At 39.4% G+C, this 14,452-nt stretch overlaps 1 protein-coding gene across 1 annotated transcript; it reads left to right on the top strand.

Moving 5' to 3' along the window:
• Positions 1-956: 956 nt before the first annotated feature.
• On the top strand, positions 957-13,262 carry LOC122653714 (ran guanine nucleotide release factor-like). Its single transcript, XM_043847648.1, has 7 exons — positions 957-1,189; positions 1,297-1,332; positions 1,450-1,587; positions 6,658-6,744; positions 8,701-8,748; positions 8,841-8,917; positions 12,593-13,262. The coding sequence occupies exons 1-7, from the start codon at positions 1,115-1,117 to the stop codon at positions 12,738-12,740; spliced, it is 609 nt and encodes a 202-aa protein (XP_043703583.1). The 5' UTR covers positions 957-1,114; the 3' UTR covers positions 12,741-13,262.
• Positions 13,263-14,452: the final 1,190 nt, after the last annotated feature.

The following is a 14,452-nucleotide window of genomic DNA, read 5'->3' as shown; positions in this document are numbered from 1 at the left end:
CGGCCCATTGACACCCCTAGTGAGAGGGAGAGTAAACAGTAATAAATGATACTATTGATATCTAAATCGCTAGATCATATCATTACGCCTAAATACCAAATTAGAAATCCTAGAGAAATTTCAGGGAAAGCCCTATCCTTCATGTTGGAGAGAAGAATAGGGGAATCGAGGACAGTAGTAGGGCTCAAGCCAGGAGGGATTGTTAGTCATGGCGACCGCAAGATGGGAAGTCCGGTAGGTAACATCAATTTATACTTAGCAGCGTTCGATCCGGCTGCTGCAAAAGTCCTACAATCCAAGCCATTGATCAAGAACAGAATAACGGGGAGAGAGTGGTAGGGAAAAAAAGCTATATGTGAATCGGAAGAGGAACGATGGATCTTGTCATATTTATGTTTTTGAGGGCATCATTGGTACTTTTGATTCGGGAGTTTTGTCCAACGCATGTAATTCGCGAAAAATTATAATGCCCTCCTTATTCTCCCCACGTGGCAACCACCGCCCGCGCCACTTATCAATTTTTTTAATTTTTGTAATGGTGTCGTGCAACGTACTTATTAAACAACGCGTGTACTTCAATCGCTTGAAAACGCAAAACACCGAGCATTCAAGTGCACAGAACGTAGGCCAGAGACTTCTTCGTTAGTCAAGTGAGTCAAGTGATTGCCGCCCAGCGACATCCAAAGATTTCCCTTCCCTGCTTTGTCCTGTAAGTTCTTTCCATTTCTTTTATTACCTCTTATCTTGATTCGATAACGATGCTGGACTTGCGCTTTGATCAGTTAGTATTCCCTCTTTCTTTTTGGGTTCATTATTATAATTTTCGATGCTTGATTATGGATTTTCGTTAGTTGATCCTATATACGGGTTAATTTCAGTCTATATTGTTTGTGGTTCATCCTCGATATTTATTGGGTTTTTTACTTGTATTTAAGGGTAGAATAAACTAATATTGTGTGTCAATTTTAGTGTTGTTTGGAAATCAAACAGCTGAGATAGAGAGTGGAAATACTATGAATTGCTAGGCTGTTCACTTGCAATGCTCTATATGTTTGCTTGTCTAACTTGAGATTTGTCTGTGCTTTGTTGGGATGGAAAGAGGAGTAGCCCTATCATGCCTGGGGACAACTGTGTTGAGCGCCCTTTGTTTGGTGGGGCGATATCTAGTGCATTTCCTCTTAGATTCCAGGTCAGGCGTTGTTCTCTTTACGTAAATCTATAGGGGCTACCAAATGTGTTCTAAATTGCTATTCAGACTTTAGAAAGTTGTGAGCTGATTTTGGTTTGGATTTGTAGGATGTGAGCAACATTCGTGAAGTTCCTGATCATCAGGTTTGTTTACAGTAATTTGTGAGCTTTACAGAGGCAGTTTATGTTTGTCTAACTGTGGCTGTTTGGTTCTAATGCTTTTAAATTGGGATTTGTGAAATATATTTTTCTTGGTTAAAGGAGGTTTTTGTAGATCCTGCTCGTGACGAGAGCATGATATTTGAGCTTCTAGATTTCAAGCATGATGTGCAAGATAATAGAAGCGCTGCCTGGTTTCTTCAAGACGTTGCCACTGAACAAGATGCTGAAGGAAGCATGGTAAGTCTTATACCTGTCTTTTGACTGCATAAAAGGATGTGGATGGTCAATTAGCTCAACCTTGTCGTTCTCTGAGAAGATGTTGCATTTTACCTCCATTTTTTGAATAATCAGACCAATCATGTGTGAAAGATGTTTTACATGCAGATAAGGTACAACACTATCTTACCATAAAGGATATACTAGTCTTGCATTGCTTAAACCTGCAAGGGGAGTGCTAGAACCATGCATTATGGGGGTGACTTGTGATTGGATCCAAGTGCTGCAGGGGGGGAGCCCGCACCATTCGGGGGTGGCTCCCACTGTGAAGGTGGGATCCCAGCTATGTGTGCCATCAATTGCATGCGGTGGTAGCAATTTTCAACCCATGAATTCATTGAATCAGTAACCAAAATTTACTTTAGAAGGAGGGTTGTGAAGGGGGGATTTAATAATGGCAATTTTCTCTTTTTGGAGATTTTTGCCTCAATGTTTATAGAACAGCCTTAAGTAGGGTTTTTTCATGTCACCTTGCCATTTCCTCATTTAGAGGACTATTTTCGGTCTTGTCAGAGACAGGTCTGTGTGTGAATTTCAGTCTTGTAAGGATTGAGCTTTTATTTGGTTTAGTAATTTGAGTTTAGTGTTGCATTTGAACAGTCCACCTACATTGAGGTTTGTTACTATTTCCAGGTTGTTAGATAAAGCATTAAGTTTACTTTATACTTATTACATTTTTTGTTGTTATTAGTTGGATAAAGCACAATTGGTCAACTCTGGTCATTAAAGTATTTAGAATACTGCTGTCTTCTGTCCTGTAACATATATTTTTCTTCTATAAGCTTGATCACTGCAAAGCTTTATGGAGCATGCATGTACAATTCCTGGACATGGCTCTTGAATTAGGAAGTCTGGAATGAGCACTAGATGTGCCTTTCATTTAACGCTAAAAGAAGTAAGGAGGAAGCTAACAGGGAGGAAGAAGATGCCCTCAGAGAATATTTTGTCTGCCAGTGAATTGCATTGAAGTTAGAGGCAATAGATTCAGTGTTTCGTTTGTGATCTTGCTTTTGGAGACTGGACTATGAAGACTTTAGTGACAGTGCCAATATTTTTTTAGATGGGCAACAAAATTTTATCTATAAATAGAATTATAAAATACAAATTACAATAGCACAACCATCCTAAGGGCAAAGGGGCAGGGCCTAATATTTAGGGGGTCTTTTACTTGGCTATTGTGGCACAGACTAGTATCTCAAAAGGTACTAGTGATGATGTGATTGACCCTTTGGTGAGCCCACCCTAATGACTTGCTAGAAACAAAGCTAGGCATCCTTTGATTACATATAGAAGGCAAAAGAAGGATTCTGTAATTGCTTCTTTTACTCCCTGGAATAGAAACTACTCAAAGAAAATAAAGATCCGATTCCCTAAGGTCCCTCCGACCAAAATCTTAGCAGATTTTTTCACAGGGGATGATCATTCAAGCCACCCACGATAGAAGTTGGGGAGCTTAATGTGGTTAAAGGGCGTACCTAGTGCACAAGGCTCCTGTCAGTGCGGGGTTTGGGGAGGGTCATGATGTGCGCAGCCTTACCCCCGCTTCATGGAGAGGCTGTTTCTGACTTGAACCCACGACCACTAGGTCACAATGGAGCAACCTTACTGTTGCGCCTTAATGTGGTTCTGATATACAAAACCAGTACCAACTAAACAGGATCGCAAAAATAGAGAGATTCCAGAATTTAGGAGAAAAATAACCAAGCAAATCCAGAAGTCAGGAGGCTGGATTGTGTTGGAGTGGTCCTCTTTAGGACTAGGATAAGTGCTGAAAGATCAGCAAGATCCAAGTGTCGGATCTGCTGAATCAGACAATTCCTAGTTGGAGTAGGAAACCTCAAGTTTGACTAGTCAACTGATCTTTTCAACGATCAGGCTTCAGATTCATATATTAGCACTTTCAATTATGTTATCACCACTGAACCTAGACTAACAGAAAATCACAGTTTCTTGAATATCCATCCAAAATAGCAAGTAAAGACTCCAACTTAGATTAGGATTATAACATTCAATGAGAAAAATCAGAACTTGATAACAGGAATGTGTTTAGCGTACTGACCAAATGAGATTTGTGGCATCAGAATGCAAAATCAGACCTTTGTAGATCCTGTTACCATAAATTCCAAAGAGAAAAGGAGAGATATGTCTTGGGTGCTGCTGGTTTTGTTGCAGGATCTAGCAGCACAACTGCTGTACATTGGATGGAGTTGATAAGAAGAGGATAAAAGAATGAAAGCGCTGCAACCTGGGTTCCCACCGCAAGGTCTGATTGGTTTCACCACCAATTGACACCTTGAATCACCACAAGGTAGGTCAATGCTTCAGCACAGCCAAGAGAACATAAATCTGTATACTTCACCACCCTGTCTTTTGTTTATAAAGCAACTGAAAAACAAATTGTAGACAAACTAGTGAACCACCTAACAAGTGGTCCCATCCTTTTTTAACTCTAAAAGAAGATAAGATATTAAATTGAACTAATGAACCACCAGTTCAAGAACTGAACCTAACTAACTTAAAGCCAGAACTGGGTAATGTTAGGCCTGGTTCATCCTGGACTTCTTACGCTTGTAGGTCTTCAGCTCTGCATTAGGAAAATTTAGGTTTGTTCTCCCCAAGTGGGGAAAAGAATGCCAAAAAATTTATTGCCGTTTGCAGAAATTAGGTATATGTGTGGGCTGGAAGCTAATAAAAAATATCCATAGTTTGAAACTGGGTGCAATTTTGCCAAAATTTTGAAATTCGGTGGTTTCTACCTACTCGAAATGAAACTGTATACGAAATATAGGACATGCATAGTCTCGACCGAAATTTTGGTACTGTTTGTACCATCTCGCTGAAATGATACAAAGCCTTATATAAAAAGGCGCTGTCTCGAGAGTTCACTTCGAAACTTTGATAGAAACTCTACTGTTTCGTTTGTTTCGACATGGAGAATGGGAAAATTGCTTGAATCTTGCTTTTTTTTGCCACATCTCTACTCCATACTACTGGAATACATTGCTGGGGGTACAAAGAGATCAATTGTTGCTTACTTGGGAGACCCAGTTTGATCATGCCACATAGGATACGGACCATGGAGCACGTCCAACCACTCGTGTAGGCTACACAAGAGGGCATTGTCGGCGGTTTGGAGCAGATGAGCAGGCTGACTGTATGGACATTGATAGCTTGTCTATCACTTTGGGGAATTTTTATCCTCTCCTGTTACAGCACGGTGTGTAACGCATCTTGCGGCGCTGTAGGGGCCATGTGGCACAGCGGACCCCACATGGTGCACATGGCCTCTGCACTGCCGCACGATGCGTTACAACACCGTACTGTAAGTCTGTAACAGGAGAGGATAACGATTCCACTTTGGGAGGGATTGGTATAGGCGTTGGGGAGCGTGCATCTTCTTCATCCGTTTTCAGTTTTGAGTATGACGCCCACTCACAGTCGCAAGGACATACTGGATCGTCCTTTATCGACAACTTGTTCTCTTACCCAGTCCACCAGCCATACATGCATCCATTCCCATCTTATGAAAGTGGCTCAATGGTTGGTTCTTCACATTACGGTGACCTATACCCTAGGATAGGTTACTTGCAATATGTAGATGATACCATTTACAGGGCAGCTGTGGAGGACTACTTTCGTTTATTCTCTAACACTATCTCGTGGCATGCATATGTCATGTAGACAGAGGATAATGCACATTGTCTCCATCGGACCATTAGTGGACTCAATCCAGCACATCATAGTTCATATCAGTAGACAAGTCACAGACTCACAATATTCTATTTTTGGGACATGGAAGACTAGGGTGTCTATGACATATGTATTGTTCACTCTACTTGGGTGCCTATGTTATATGCATTGTTCACTGTACTTTGTAGTTTCTAATTTATGTCGTTAACTATTTTTTAAATAATAATTCAGTATTATGTGGCTTCATCCATTATTTCATAATTTACTTGTTTTACTTGCCAGTTATGTCTCATAGCACTCAAACAATGTGTAGAATAGACAATATTTCATAGGTGTTCGACGTTTACTGCCAACCAGGGTCGCAAATATTTTTTTTTTACAATTTGAAGATTTAAATATGTTTATTAAGCCTAAAACAACCCTTCCCCTAAAGTTTCGGAGTCAACTCTGGCCATTTGCCCACCGAAGTATCAAAACGAAACCAAAAAAAAAAGATAATGTTTTTGAAGTTTCAGTAGTTTCGATTTGGTCGAAACACTGAAACGAGTTGGGTTTTCGAACTTTGATAATATCTCTGAAAATCTAGGAAAGAAGTTGTTAAATGTCTGTGTGGCCGTGTGGGAAGTCTTTGAATAAGACTTCTGCAGTTGAAGTTGAAACACAAGCACCTATCTGTTGCCAGAAGAAGAATTATATGGAAGCCTTTATCCGCTTCCCTCTTTGCTCCTAATCTCCCCCTCCCTCACATTTGTTTGTTTCCTTCTGATGTTTTTTGGGGTTGGTAAATGGCATGAGAGAGGGTGGAACCATGGAAATGGGTTCTTGTGTGTGATAGTGTGTTGGTTGTGGCTTGGTTGTGGATGCATTGTTACTGGAAAGTCGAAGGGTTGGGTTTCTTATTTGTTGTTTGTATTTCTTTTGCTCATTTTCACTGTTTTCTTTGATGCTACTGTATCAGATTCCCTTGTCCTCTCGTCTCTGCCTGCATCTTATATTTTGGTGTATATTGGTAATATTCTGGAACTCTGGAAGTAATAGAATTTTCTTTTTTCTTTCTGATTGAAAAAAGAAGCAAGGCCCGCCACCTTGTAGTCCTCTAGCATGTAGTTTGATTATTGTTGGTAATATTTGTACATAGAATGAGTATATGGGTTCATTTTTTTGTGCCTAGAATGAGTACCAAATTTTACATGGATTGTTTATTTTCTTGCTATTTGATTACTTTCAAAGAATGGGGTGATATGGAGCAGAAATTTTTTATATCTAAGTTTGTTTTCTTTTAGCGTTAGGATTATTCGAATTGTGTTCGTCTTATAATTTAAATACTGTAATTTCTACCAGGTGATTGAGCAATCAGGAGTTGTTGAAGTACATGGATTGCGTTACAGAAATATGCCTGCAATCGTTACTACTGCAGTTGGTCAAATGGTAAATTTTGGCTCTATATCAAATTTCTTGCATCTGAAGTCACTTTTGACTTTTTTTTCCCCCTTCATCCTGTGTTTTCTGTATTTTCTAATTTAATTCCTCAAAGAACAGTTTGATGGTTCCATGTGATTCACTATTATTTGTGACTACTTTGTGCATGGAAAGATATGCATTGCTAAGTGTATACAAAGAGAACAATGATTTAAGTCTCTTTGTAAGAGCTAAATTTGAATTTGGTAAGAATATGAACAATGGGGAACAAACCCAAGCAAAGGTGGTGGGTATATTAAACAAAACTAGGCGGGTCTGTTTCAGATATGTGAGGCTAATGAAATTGAAAGAACTAGCAACTAAACCCATACTCTACAAGATGGCAATGATGCTTTTTATGTATTTATGGTGCAGTGAAGATCAAACTTGGGGTCTCATTGATACTGTTTTAGCTTTAAAGGTTTGTTAACGTACTGAACACATCAACAAGGTTCATTAACCCTAAAAATGACCAAATTGTCCTAGCATATCTTTGATACGATGGAGATCAAAATTGACATGTTCACGATCATGTTAGTCCAAGAAGGGTTGCTGTACTAGATTGCATAGGGGGATGGGTTTCCATTGAGCTAAGAACATTATAAATTGGCCTTGGCATTGACCACAGAATGAAGGTCAAATTCACATATAATCAAGTTGTCTGGTCTACAAGGGTTTCTCAACATGCTAAATGTGCCAGTGGGATCTATTATTCTTTTTAATGACCAATGTGGCTTGACAAATTGATGTATAGGTATATTATGGACTATTAGATGTACAATAAAGGAAATCTCAAACCAGAAAGTAATTTATTTTGCTTTATGTTTTTCTTCATTGTGTCTATCCTGTTAAAAAATGTAGTATGTCTATGGTCCTATTATTTATGCGTAGAACGAATGTATATAAAAAAAGAATATTATGTCTGGAATGAACTTTGTGTTCCAGACTTGTGCAACAACACGATAAATACACACCAAACATTAAGAAGATATTTCCTTCACCATCATCTCTTCTTCTCCTTCTTTAACCTTCTATGCTCTTCTCTCTTCTTGTTCTGGTTCAATCTTTAACTTCCAACTTGGTATCAGAGCGTAGTTTGTTGGTTTGAGAGTCGTGTTACTTTTTTGTCCTCTTTTTTCCCTCTCTTTGGAACCCTAAGTTACAAAGGGGCTCCAAGGAAGGGACTATTATGTGAAATGTTTGAAGAAATCTTTCAAGGAGCATGAATGATGACCATGGAGACACCATCACACCAAGAGAAGATCCCCTTTGAAGGAATACGCACTTGGAGCTCAAATCAAGCAAAATCAGTCAAGTCCTAAGTTAATGCCAACTTTTTGGTGCTCTCTCTGAGTCTCTCTACAACAACAACAACAAACTCAGCCTTATCCCAACTTAATGGGGTTGGCTACGTGGATCCAATCGAACAAAGTAAGTAAAAAATGAGAAGTGAAAGAAAAGAATGGGAAAATGATATGAGAAGTGAAAAAAGAAAAATGACAAATGAACAAAGGAAAATACAAGAAAAGTGAAAGAGGAAACATGCACAGCCCAACAAGTCAGGATTATCTCAGCTAAATAGGTCTGCTACATGAATCCTTGCCCTCCAATAGGCTCTATCCGAGGTCATACACGGCACGAGACCTAGACTATGCATGTCTTTTCTCACAACTTCTCCTATGGTCATTTTAGGCCTGCTTCTTGCTCTTTTAGCTCCATCAATCGGAATCATATCACTCCTTTCTGGGATGTCCCTAGGCCTCTGTTGAACATGACCAAACCACCTCAGACGACTCTCTTGGAGTAACTCCTAAGTCTCTGTGTGCATTAGTGTGTGTGTGTGCTTTCTGACCGATTAATAAACAATATTATTCTGTCCAACATGTAATATAACAATCACTAACTTCTATTGTTGCTTGTGCAAAGGCCATTTCGAAAAGACGACAAGGTAGGGAGGCACAAAATATAGTGCGGGTAATTTTAATTTCCCCCCTTCCCCTTGTTTTCCATTTAATTGCCAAATTGGTTAGCTATTTGCAAGCTGAATTACTGATTGCCTTTTTCAGGTCTATTTAGCGAACTTTCGTTTAAAGGAAGTTGGTACTGATGTGATAATCACTGCATATGAGCCAATTGTGATCAAGTAAGTTGGAAGAATGAGTTCAGAAACATAAATCTTTTAATGTTTAATTGAAATGACCTCTAGTGCACTATTTCTCCCCTCCCCCAGGTTCGATTACTACATGTACCAGGATTAAACAACTTATAGTTTGGTAATTTGACCCATGTATCTCTTCCTCAAATCCACCTACTCCCACATGCAAGTATGTAATCATTATCTTGCTTATTCTGTGATGCTGAGTATTCAAATTCCTTGGATTATGCTGATGTGTTAGATGTTACAAGAGCATTGATGAGGTCAGCTAGCTGACTTGATGATGCCAGCTTTGTATAGCTGACCTTGCTAGTTCTGTTTCTCTTCCTGCATGGACTCTCTCTCTTGCGTGTATGCTAGGAGATGGTGCTGCTCCAGCACTGCTTTGCCTCCACTACATTTGGAGTCTAGCAGGTATTGCTGCACTGTATTTCACCATTTGTCAATCCATCAATGCCCACTCTGTATCAAGGTTCGAAGTTTTGGTTTTGAGCGAGGTTTTATCTGGCTCGAAACCAAAATATTCTGTCACACTGCGATTTCGACCAAAACCTGTTTCGGCTCTAGGTTTGGAGGACCAAATGGCCAAACTAGTTCTTGAAACTTCTGGGTTAAACCCTATTTTAGGCCCTCTAACATAGTCGAACCCTTAGATTGTATAAAAACTCTCTCAAAATGGTAGTTTGGCTTTGGACCCTAGGTTGGTACATACTGTTTACTTTTTCTAATGAATCCTGTTGTACACAAAATTTAGTATTAGGACTCAATTAATAATTGAATTTGCACTAGAAATGAACAAACATAAAATTAGAAACCATTCCTGATGTAGTTGCATTAGGGATGCAAGTTTGGCCCTGATGGCTCGAACCCGCCCTGGCCTGCCCTGAGCCCGCATAGGGCCGGGGTTGAGATACCTTGACCCTGAAAGTGGGTTAGGGTTGAGGCCTCGGGCTGGGCCCGGCCTGGTCCAACCCGACCTTGCCCTCTATTTTTTGTTTTTGTTCTTTCTTCTTCTTTCCAGCCTAGCAAGCTCATGCATCATCCTTTCCTAGCCTAACCAGCCCATTCAACTCCCTTTCCTAGCTTGGCCAGCACATACATCTACCTTTCCCAGTTTGGCCAGCCCATGCATCTCCATTCCTCCCCATGGCTAGGGCCACTCAGGGTCAGCCGAAAAAATAATTATGGAATGAGAACATTAATCATCATCTTCAGTTGAAAGCACAACAACAATACTTTAATAAATTTTCTTGATTTTTCAAAGTAAAACAGAGTTTTCCCTATTTTTCTGAATTTGCTAGTAATTTTTCAAAATAATTTTTAAAACCCAAAACTAAAATAATTAAATAGGACAGAAAAAACGAACTCCTTGAAGCCACAGATCGGTCAATGGTATCTAACATATTTTTCTGAATTTGCTAGTAATTTTTTTTGTTGTATCCTGGGGTCTAGATAGAGCTTTGTTACGCCCTAGCACTTCCCCTTAGCGGGGCTTGGGGCTCCCCCCCCCCCTCTCTCCCCTTTTTGTACATTCCCCCCCCCCTCTTCTCCCTCTCGCCCTTCTTGCCCTTCTCGGGCTTTAGTAATATATTTTTTTATCCACCCAAAAGAAAAAAATTGATCCCCAACCACCAACCACTAACCCTTTTTTTTTTCTTCTTAAAAAATTTGTTGTATAAAAATCAAAATTTTCCAAGAAAAGTAAAAATTATTTAAAAAACATAAAATTAAATCCGACTCCATTAAGTCGTAGATCGGCCAACGGTGTCTAACATATAAAAAATTAAAGGCCAACCACTAAGTATTTGCCCTATTTTTTTGCAATCATTTTTGGGTGAAGTGATAATACCCTCAAGTTTGAATGTTGCAAAAAATTTTACAGATGCAGTAAATCGTCGTTGTAGATGTGTTTCAATATTGTCCAATACCTTTTTCCACAAAGATATGGGAGTTGATTGTGCAAAAAATCACAAAAACCGAGGTTTTCTAGGAATTTTAGGCCTTTGGAGTTGAAATTGTTGAAACGTTCGAAATGGGTTGAAATTTGATACTACATTTTATAACATGGGTTTGTTTGTATGTTTCGACCGAAACTATACCGAAACCCAACGATATGTCAATATTTTGCAGAAACTGTGAAATTTTGACCGAAACATTGCAAGACCTACGTATCTCACATTGTTTCATTTTGATCTTTGTCGAAACCAAAAAATTCAAGAAATTTTAGCGAAACTGCATGAAATTTCGAACATTGTTATGTATTATGATCACAAAAAAATGTTGATAATGTACCTTGAAAGGGTTATTTCTTCCTTTTCCATTTTTTGAGGGGTTTTGAAAGGCATGGGTTTTGGTGTACTAACAGTTGATGCCTCCTTTTCTATATATCAGTGCACCCAAGGTTTTGAAAATTGGTTTATTTCCAATCGGTGGTTAAGATTTTTTTCTATGTGATGTTCTGACTTTTGATGGACTAGGATGGTATTGCAGTAATTTTTTCCATGCCCTTAGGTCCATTATGAGTTATTGTGAAGTGGAGGGATTAAATCGAAATAAAACTATTAACTTGGGGGCTTAATTGCTATACCTAATTTTAGGTGTCCTTGTCAGTAGATATCTTTAAGAAATAAAATTGTATTTGCATAAGGAAACCTAGGTAGGATTGCCCAATGAGATCTCACCACTTGACTTTCTTAGTATATTTAAAATTCTTTCGAAGTTTCCTCCAAGATCTGTACTATCCCTCATCGTTCTTTCATGGACTCCCCTAGGAACAGGCATATTGCGGTTGCCTGGGGTTTAGATAGCACTCTTTTACAGCCTCCTTTTTTAAGGAGGACTTGATTTTGGTTCTTTCCCCCCCTGGTCTTCCATCTCTCTCTCTCTCCCGTCTCTTTGTACATTCCCCCCCCCCCCTCCTTTTCCCCTCCTGCCTCCCCTGGGGTATGGTACTATATACTTATTCACCAAAAAAAAAACAACATAGCTGGCTTTGTTTCATGGTTTGCCTGAAACCACCAAGTGGTTCCATCTAGTCTTTACTCGAGTTGGGGTTTGATGGCCACCCTATCTGGGAGAGGTCGATTCTTGGAAAAAAAGCATCCAACCATTCGTCTTTAAAGCATTAATTTGATGCTGAATTTGTTGGAATACTCAACCCAGTACCTTTTACTTATCTTGAGGTTAGGCTTTTAAATTACCCATTGTCAGTAGCAACATTGTGACGAAGTTGTCGTGGGTTTGAGTCTGGAAACAGATTCTTTGTGAAAGCAGGAGTAAGGCTGTGTGCATTATGACCCTCCCCAGACTCCACAGTGGTGGGAGCCTTGTGCACTGGGTACACCCTTTTTTGTCAGTAGCAACATTTTTGCCTAGTATTAACACCTAAAACCATGCAGGCTCTATGGAGCAATATGGTACTTACGTATGCACGTATGTCATATGAATGAGCTGCTCTCATTTTTGTATTTAAGTGTAACCAAGGGGATGTTTATTTCTGTAATTTGGCCATTCTTTATAGGCATTCAATATGTGGATTTCTTGGCAAGGGAATGAGTTAGACTTTGTGATGGGAGTATATCTTGATTCTTGTGGTTTCTTTGGAGATGTTATGACTAGAGAACAGAGTTTAACCATTTCTTTGTTTGTCACTTGTGGTTGCAGCCCGTTGAGTGAAAGTGCTGTGACAGTGGGGGCTGGGTTAGCTACTCCTGCCATGCAATCCGGATGCTTACCGATGGCCGAGGTCTTTAAGTCTTCAGTCTCAAGCTTCAAGGTCCATGACTGGAATCTTTTTGGTGCTAGTCCTTGAGAGAGTTTTCAAATGTACATGTACAAATCCCGAAGCATCAACAGCTGTTTGTCTTCTTCATTGTTGATCCTCATTCTGGAATGTAAATGAGGGTGCTAATGAAGTACTAATTGAACATTTGTGCATATTGGATGAACCATTTGATATGCACTGTATGTACTCTGCCCTTTTACTGGTTCTCATGTGTATGTAATATGACGGATCAAGCTGGTGGATGTTTATGGCTGTCTAATCAATTGCTTACTTTCATCCTGGTTTTTGTGTCTTTGCATGGACTCGAACCAACAAGCTTGGTCTCTGTCAACCTGACATGGCTGAACTAAAGGAGAATGAAAGTTTGGGCACACATAGAGAGGGGGCTTTGCGGTAGACATGAGGCTAGAAATTGCGTCACAGATTACCTGGAAAGGAGTGTGGATTACTGTTACGCATAATATTCTCCTTTTTGTTGCTTATATCAACATTTGCCAAATGCCATTGTTTCCTCAAATCAGGTCTTTCTGATTGGTGCTTGTTCTCTTTTACTATTGTTAAAACATAAAATATCCAGTAGCTTTCTGCAGTTACATTCATGTTTTTTTGGGAGGGGGGGGGGGGGGGGAGCGCGGGGCGCTGATAGTTAACACAATATTTTATTGGACAAGAGGTCTCTGCTTTTATATAAATTGATCTCGCATTTTGCAACATTGGATCCCACCCCAGAAGTCCGTGGCACTTGAAGCATGTCAACATGTAAGCAACGAAACCAATACCTTGCAAACCTCGAAATGGACCTGAAATTGCTATTGTTAAGAACTCTGCATAGTTTTTGGAGGTAGAACTCAGTTGTATGTGAGATGTGATGATCCAAAGTCATAATATGACCTTGGATTCTTAACATTATTTGAACGAAGTAAGCTTGACAGGTAGATGGGTGAAGTTCCTCTTACAAGGGCACTTTGGACTGGCCCTGCAGAAGAGCTCTCTTTGATGCATCTTTAATTGTTGCTTATGCTTTGCATGTGCCATGAGTAAAACAGAACTATCTTTTGGGGAAGACCCTTGATACTACTAGATCTTTGTTATGGTTCATCTGGTTGAGAACAGGGCACTTTTGCAGAGTACAGGTGCTGTGACTTGTGATTGATTTTTGCAGGGAAGATAAATGTTGGGAAGATTACTCTGAATTCTTCTTTATTTTATGGGAAGCACCAAGCCAAATCTGAGCACCAAAATATAAATATAAATATAAAGTTGCAGATTTGTACATTCCCATATAGATGCAGTGGATATCTTTTGAATTTTAAAGTGAGAAAGAACTTCGTGGATATCTTTTGCATATTAAAGTGAGTAAGTACTTACTCCCACTATGTCAAAAGGACTACTTTATGTCAGCCAAACTATGATTAGAGAAAACGAGGGGATCTTTTATTTACTAGGAAAAGGATTCTTGCTGGCCGTCCACAGTCGCAGCCCCTTTGCTAACCATCAAATTCAATTGCTGTGTTGTAGTACCCTGAACTTGTTCTTTGCAAACCTTTGTTATGTCATGGCCATGAGAGTTGTTTTCTGTTTTGTGGGATATTACGCATATTTTGAATTCCTTTCCAAATTTTTGTATCTTTAAACAGGACAGATGTGCTATTCAGCCAGCTCACGAGTTGGCAACCAAAGCTAGATACTCTAAGACTAATAGGTATTTATCTTTTACTTTTCTTTAATTAATATATATC

The sequence above is a fragment of the Telopea speciosissima genome, chromosome 3 (assembly GCF_018873765.1).
Source record: "Telopea speciosissima isolate NSW1024214 ecotype Mountain lineage chromosome 3, Tspe_v1, whole genome shotgun sequence".
Taxonomy (NCBI): domain Eukaryota; kingdom Viridiplantae; phylum Streptophyta; class Magnoliopsida; order Proteales; family Proteaceae; genus Telopea; species Telopea speciosissima.
This window is presented reverse-complemented; position numbering and strand designations above follow the sequence as displayed.